At 36.1% G+C, this 7,968-nt stretch overlaps 1 protein-coding gene across 1 annotated transcript; it reads left to right on the top strand.

The window, feature by feature from the left end:
• The first annotated feature begins 538 nt into the window (after positions 1 to 538).
• Positions 539 to 5,950, top strand: LOC139738010 (uncharacterized). Its single transcript, XM_071648676.1, has 5 exons — positions 539 to 653; positions 1,479 to 1,534; positions 2,773 to 2,862; positions 4,416 to 4,570; positions 5,391 to 5,950. The coding sequence occupies exons 1-5, from the start codon at positions 603 to 605 to the stop codon at positions 5,525 to 5,527; spliced, it is 489 nt and encodes a 162-aa protein (XP_071504777.1). The 5' UTR covers positions 539 to 602; the 3' UTR covers positions 5,528 to 5,950.
• The last annotated feature ends 2,018 nt before the right edge of the window (positions 5,951 to 7,968 follow it).

Below are 7,968 nucleotides of genomic sequence, written 5' to 3'. Positions count from 1 at the left end.
CAGCCCGGCGCAACATACACAAGCCATCAATATTTTGAAGTCGTTCATGGACCCTGCATTACAATCGACGCTGTATTTTACGATGCTCCGTAATTAATAGCCTCGAGACACTTTGTTCTGTTACGTTATCTCTTTACCTATTTCACGTCAAGGTTAGGCATATAGTGTACGGAAACGAGATATAGCAAAATTGCATCAAAATATTTATAAAACCGTTCTGAGAAGGCATAGAGTGGAAATAATCTCACAGTAAAAATTGACCTGTCGTCGCTGGTTGTGTCGGTGATTATTATACACTATTACGAATGTATGATTGGTAGACATGTTGGACGTCCTGGAAGTGTATGTTGACTCTGCAAGGCATCCATTTGAATCGTTGGGTATATCCGGCTTGTGATGCTGATCCAACATCGATTTGCTTAGTTTGTGATGTGCTGTGTAGAATTCTTACTATATAGAACACTGATAATTCGAAGGAGAGATTTGGAAGGGATAGGAGCTTCTTTCCGTTGAGGAATTCAGATTCTTATTGGTTTCGAGCGAGCCGAGGGTCCATCTCTTTGCAATTTAAATAGAACGCTCGAACTGCAGGAATTATCACCATGTGTCTTTCGATGGTTGTGTGCCTTCTGGTCGTTCTTCTCGAATTCGAGGTAATCATTATCGTCATTTTTTTGTTGTTGCATGTCATTCAGAAGAAACGAATTTGAGAACAATAAACAGTCTTATACATCAGTAATGGATATTTATTGTGTGTGTTATGTAGTCAACATTATCACATGGTTATCTGCTCTATCCATGTTACTGTGTAATGCTCTGTCATTCCTAGTCGTAAAGGATTATAATTTATTATACACTCATGATTCATGATTTGCTACCAATCTTTCTTGACCATGACCTTTGGCCTCTGTAAAGCAGGGCCTATATATATGACTTATTTATTTGTGAAGTGATAATTTTTCTTTTTACATGTGTGTGTATTAAAAGTAATTTGTTAATCATATTTTGTAATAATATTGTAAAGCGCATAGGGAAAATTTATTTGTTATATGCGCTAAAAAATAGCATTATTATATTATTATTATTATTATTATTATTATCATTATTATTATTATTATTATTATTATTATTATTATTATTATTATTTTGTTATTATTATTATTGTTATTACTATTATTTTTTTTTCAATTATCATTGTATAGTGTATGGAACTTGGGCTTATCAAGTTCTTACCCATCATTACATGACATCCTGCGCTAGTTATGTGACAAAATTGTTCATCTTTCAAGTGCAACATAAACAATTTATTGAATGCTTGTGTTTGGTAGATTCTACTTTATTCGAAACTTATTTTCTATTTACGTTTTATGTTCTTCCTTTTTCTATGAATTCATATTATCATCTGTCTTCACCTAGCTCCAGACGAGATAATCTTCAGGATGACTTTATTGTTATCATATGTCTTGTTTGCTTTACAGGTAGCCACGGCCAGGTCCTGTTCATATTACTCGTTTGGACGAACTTATTATTACAGGTATCAATACTTATTAAACGAAAACGTAGAAGTTCACATATCATCTTCCTCTCTCTCTCTCTCTCTCTCTCTCTCTCTCTTTCATTACGTTTTCTTTTGTTGTTATGAGTTTAATATCCGTCAGATGTAAGCAAACAATACGGATACCTTATTTCATCTAATTTCATTCATAAAATCAATATTGATGACATCCCTTGATAAATCCATTAAAAACAATCTATGAAATCGATACATAGTGAAAGATTATTTATATGTGTAAAACCAGTTAATTGGTGTAGGGGGAAGGTGCGTGCATGTTGGTGTGATAGTAGAAAGTGTTGATTGGCTTGTGGTATCATTTGTTATTTTATTTGTAATCCTCGACATCCTGTTCATCAGATGGTTCATCATGGGTAATGTTAGTCTTGTAATAATTAGCTCATAACGAAAAAGACGGTACCTAATTTAACTAAGTTTATATAAAACAACCAGTGTAAGATTGTGTGTATCATAATTTTCGAATAACGATAATGTTGAAGGGAATTCGATATTGATTCTGCTGTCATGGTTTGGTTAACTTAGGGCATATAAGCGTAGGCAGCTATTATAAAGTTTTTATTGTAAAATCAACGGCTATTCACTTTGATATGAAATATACCATTTGTTTACTTATATAGGGGTTGTTACTATGGTAAGAGTGTATTTCAATGTTTTCAGACTTTAATAATCATTGCATGAATCATACAAATCATATTTTGAAAGATAAATTAACTATACAAGAAAGATGAAAGGATGCATTTGATAATAAACTATTCAATCTCTTTAAAAAAATACAAAATGTATAACAAGAAAGCACAAGACCACATTGTGAAAGTAATTTCTTCATCTCAAATGCTAAATATTTTGGTTGCTTCAGTAATGACAATATGAATAGATATTTTGAAGTAATCATTTTGTTCACTTATGTTACAAGTCTACCTCCATTGATCAGTCATTGTGGATTTTTTTTTCTCGCTTTGCATAATCTTCAAACTTTGATATCTTTGTTATTCCATCACGTCCATCCATTCAATTTCTCATTCTTGTGTCTTCTAGTTTTAATGATCTCAATTTCGGATCCAATTTATTTCCAATGTCCCTTGCTCCTCGCTTTACTTCAGTCTGCTACTTAACTTCTTTGGCGGTGTGTAACTGTTGCACAATCTTACGCCGTTTCGTTTTCGTTTATGAATATTTTACATGATTTTCATCTCAAACAGTTGCTATAGCAACCAGTATTGTTGTGGTTCCCGAGACTGCTGCTATTATACCAGTACATCGTCCAGTGTTTATAGCCTGTGGTATTTCTGGTAAGTCCGTGGGTCATTACTTTTCACAATCTCTCAAGACATATCAATCGTTGTCTTTACAGTATCTATTTCAATCTATCCTTTTTGGTTTTTTTTCTTTATTTATCTGTTTATTTTGCGATCACACACTCACAGGTGAGGTAAAGGGTAACATACATCATGATTCGTATGTACTTTATTATGCACCATGCAGATACTTTATTGTAAGGCGTAACAGTATGATGAACAATTTATATAATTGTACAAAATATGATGTAATGCAATGATATATATGCTTGTGTGTATGTGTGTGTGTGTTTGTATAGATGGCCAAACATACAACTACTTATGGAATACGCACATTTATGCCTTTTAGCTATTAATCTAATTGACCTCTCTTTTTATCGACCAGTCCGACTACGTACTCATTTATCTGTCCATCGTAAAGTGAAATTGAAAATCGTATTCATTTTACTGGACATCAATATTGTTATTTTTAACAGCGAGGTGGGACGCTTAATTTTCACGCTATGCTATCTCTGGCAACAGACAAAATTAGTCACAAATTCTTAAATACTCCAGGTAGACACTTTCTAGGAACGGTACAATTACCAATTATACATGTATAAGGTGACTTAATTAGAAAGGGAAAAAAGAAAAAGAAAACAGGCTCTACGTTGGGACATAACTACCGTCTCTTAACCTCAAATAATTGGAGTTCCATTCATGCAGTTCTTTACTTTATCATTGTAGTCTTCCTTTCCATCATGAACAGTATCATGTATACGCTAGCATTTTCAACACTATTAAATACCATATCGTTTTCTTTAATGTCAACGTAATATCTGACGGTAAGCCTGCAGGGTTTGCAGCGTATTCAGTCAAAGGCAACTTTGAAACTTTGATTTACGAGTTGCTATACCACATTCAAGAATCAGTATCATGGTTTCATTTATCACGATGATCAAACAAACGAAATATAAACAAACAGCGGTGAGTTGGCTCAGTCGGTATTGCGTCTGCCTCACGATCCTAAGGGCCCGGGTTCGAAACCGAGTCTGGACTGAGCAATGATGTGTGTAAGCAGGTGATACCTCCTTGGTGTAAGCATATCGTCCCCTCTAGCAAGAGGCAAAACACTCTGTCCCTTGGCTATGACATAAAGTGGAGGTCCCGTGTATGAGAGAGTAACAATAACTCATACACGTAAAAGATCCCGCTTCATTCATTCACTCATCGCAAAGAGCAGGGTGTTTAACCCGGTGAAGTGGTCCCACCTCACATCCAGCTGGACCCCATGGAAGACCAGCTTAACGTAGCTGAATATGGGCTATCTAGCCATCTTCTCAGATGGAAAATGAACAAACAAACAAACAAACAAACAAACAAACAAACAAAAGACGCAGAGTGAGAGAATTTCTTAAGTCTCTATATATTAGGTTTTCCTTTTGATTTTCTCTTTTTAAGACGTGGAAACAGAACAGAGAAATTGCATAGTACTTTTTTTTTTACTTTTGAAAGCTTTGAGACTCGTTTCTTCCTTAATTCTGTCCTTCCTATTCTCCTCGAGCCAGGTTCTGCCTGATCCTCTTCATCATCATCTGCGCCAGCGGGAGCGGGGCGTACTACCGGAAGAGGCAGAGGATGATCCACATCCGAACTGCGCCAGCTGCCGTCACCACAGCTACCACAGTGCAACATAACCAGACCATGGTGGTGTCTGCTACAGGTGCATCAACTACGTCACATTCACAGAACCCATACGTCCTTGCCACTAAACCCCGATAATGCTAATTGTGCCTCACAGACATTATAGATGAAATAAAAAACAACAAGTTTTTAGATAGAATGTTTTAGTTATACGGTCAAATTCCGACAGTTTACGATAATATTCAACATCTCATGGAGCTGAATGCTCCTCGACTACTAAACAATGTGAAATAAAAGTATTGTATGAATGTTAGGAAGCAATGACATGACAGTAAGAACAACGATGATACGTACATCGACGGATATAACAATCATTGCCACTGTGCCCATCATGTTAGTTCTACCATAGCGCCATTACCATCTGGTTTAGTTTTAAATTTGTCTATTTGTCATCAAGTATTATCTTAACGCTCGTAATTACACCGTACAGCTGTATAAGCTATTCACCATTAGCCATGTTGGTCAATCGGTCTTAATCTATCTCTTTAGAATTTAGATGCAGCTGATCTGCCCACTTAATAACTGCATAATCTTCACATCATTCTTACCTTTACATTGAAAAGAATTACCATAATTATCCACTCTATAGCCATTAGTCGCTGCATGATATATGTAATAGGCCTAGTGTGCCATACCCTTGTTTAGTCATCAAGAGAGTTTGATTAACTTTTTTTTTCATCTTGATCCTTGTCAACCGATACAGAGTCAACATTAGTATCTAAAATAATGCATCATATCATGAGCCACATCCTTTCAGACTTTATTTTTTCCCTATTATGAGTGTTTGACTGCTTGTGTTTGTTTGTTTGTTTTGTTTTCATTCGAATTTTCACCGCCAGCCAATTCGGGATATGCAGGTTACCATGGTTACCCTCCGCCACCACCTTCGTATAACCAGGCTGTGCAGTCGTATCCCATGGGCAACCTGGCCCCGCCCACTTATGGAGCTGGCGTGACTATTCAGCACCATGTTTAGACGTCAATGAATATTCACCAGATTACGTGGGACCTTCGTCACGTGTTATGAGTGATACCAGGCACCGCGTTCTCATTGAGAAATTTTGTCAATTAAGTGCTTTCTTTAATTTATTTTTCCTACATCGGAAATATGCAATGATTGTATCGGTATGATGATGCATTGTATTTCTATGCAATAAAAACGATTATCTGTACTATACTACACCTTCAAACACCTCGACTATTTTACTCTGTCCTTTTCTTTCAAAATACATGATATTCATACTTCTGTAAAATATTTGATTGTCTTTCATATTGATTGTCATCTACATCATCATGAGTTGGAATGATTTGCAATGTTTTTTATTGCATATTTGTAATTCACCGTTTTGTATAGTCAACGGAATATTGTTCGACTTGATATGTGTGTAAACAAAGAACAAAGGGGCTGAATACAATACGATATTTTTTTTTGTGAAACTCCCTCCCCCCTCCCCCCCGAAAAAAAAAAAAACCGACCCTGAGAGTTGTTCTGATGAAGGCATAATCAGGCGAAACCGACTGTGTATATCAAAAGGAAGTCCACAGTGAAAATGAGTTTGTGTAAATTAACAGGAGCAGAAAAATATGAGGAACAGGACAGCGAAAGTTCGAGCAAATTTTAACAAAAACTAAGAAAGTTATGATTTTATTTTTTAAATTTGTCATCAATCAAGAACAAGTTGGCACCCCTTCATTGCAGAATGTGGGCTACCTTCTTTTCGCTCTGTGCGTAAGATTCCATAAAATACTACATACATGTATTTTTTCCCCCGTTGTTTATGAAGGAATAATTTCATTCCATCTTTTGTCATTATCCGGTGTCATAAAAGAAAATCTACAATGATCACCGAATGATTTCAAGGATGCATGCGCGACTTGAAATTTACTTGATGGAAAACGACATTTTTTACCGAGTAAAATGGGAGGGGGGGGGGGGGAGGTATCTCGCATGTGACATCACGGAATTGCCAGCTTGTGTTTACACGTAAATTGGTCGCAGTTCCAAAAATTTGCTCAAACATTTGGCGTCCTGTTCCAATATTTCTGCCTCTGTTCACACAAACTTATTTCCAGGGTAAAATTCCCTTACATATTAACGAAGTTGAAGCAAGTCAGAACATGGAGCTACAGTAGCCCCATGGTCAGGAGTTACGTGGAAAGCGTATTATTTACACAATGTAATTACCATTTTGCATTATCATTTTCTGTAATAATCTCAGTTGCACATTGTTTTTCTTCTTACCAAGTAACGTTGTTATGGGAATAGATATTTTCTTGTCAATAAAACATTATCATCATCCTCATGGATTAAAAGTCTTTTGTAGCCGCACCGTTGTTTTCATTCTTTTTAATGATTGAACTCTCCTGAGCTTTTGTGAGAGAGTGTGTAAAAAGAAAGCCCTGTGGGCAAGTACACTGTGCAGTATTTGATAAAATAATTATCAACCTCTCACGGAGTTTCATTACCCCCCATCTCACGTCGTCTGTCTCTTTCTCTCTCTCTCTCTCTCTCTGTTTCTGTCTTTCTCTATCTCCCTATTATGACGTATGAACCACGTTTGTGTCGTGTTTTACATGCCTGTGGATTGACTTTTTTTTTGGGGGGGGGGGGGGGTGTCTTGCTGCGTGAGTATGATACACAATAACTCGCATGCACTTGATAATCAGTACTTTATAGTGCTTTATACTACATTAAGTATACAATGTAGTTGTGGAAACTTTGTAGTCTTTGCAATCAAGACACTACATTGTATTTGAAAACTAGAACATAGCGTATTATCTTTTTGCCATACATTTCTGTCACAAACAGGACACGCGCACGCACGTGCACACACACACACACACACACACACACACACACAAACACACACAAATGCATTCCTTGTGCACCTAGCTGCATACTGCACACACACACTTTAGGACACACAGACAGCACTTTAGATATGATGCATATGTGAACACATGAGGACAATGAGAAAAACAACATGATTTAAAGGTGGGAGCTAGCTAGGTTGCTAAATTGAAAATTCCATAGCCCTTTATTACTCTCATAATTTGATGTAGTGAATTCTTGGTACATTGTACACTGTACAGGCATAGTTACACAAACACAGAGGCAAAAACTACAAAAATGATTCACATAATATTCAGCATTCTTCTACTAAACAGCAAAACATGCAATTAAAAAGAAATGACACTATGCATATCAACATAATCCTCATATACAGAAAAAAGTGAAAATAAAAAGAGAGCATGTCAATTTCTATTGTACAAATGACATACAGTGTACATGGATCATATATATTATACATATATGCACTACGTCCAACTTTGTGTATTTACAATGGGAATTTGTACATGTTATTCTCAGCATATTAACACAATACAAACGCCTAGTGCTATTGTACACATTACAAG

Source organism: Diadema antillarum, unplaced genomic scaffold, assembly GCF_040938485.1.
Source record: "Diadema antillarum isolate AM-2024a unplaced genomic scaffold, OU_Dant_1.0 seq00000718_RagTag, whole genome shotgun sequence".
In the NCBI taxonomy this organism is placed as follows: Eukaryota; Metazoa; Echinodermata; class Echinoidea; order Diadematoida; family Diadematidae; genus Diadema; species Diadema antillarum.
Note: the sequence above shows the minus strand (reverse complement) of the source record. Positions and strands in the feature narration are given on the sequence as shown.

Excerpts from the sequence above, each read along its gene's own strand:
- LOC139738010 (XM_071648676.1), top strand. The coding sequence starts at position 603 with ATGTGTCTTTCGATGGTTGTGTGCCTTCTGGTCGTTCTTCTCGAATTC. Across the intron at positions 654-1,478 it reads TCGTTCTTCTCGAATTCGAG|GTAGCCACGGCCAGGTCCTG; the intron begins GTAATCATTATC and ends TTTGCTTTACAG. Across the intron at positions 4,571-5,390 it reads CATGGTGGTGTCTGCTACAG|CCAATTCGGGATATGCAGGT; the intron begins GTGCATCAACTA and ends TTTCACCGCCAG.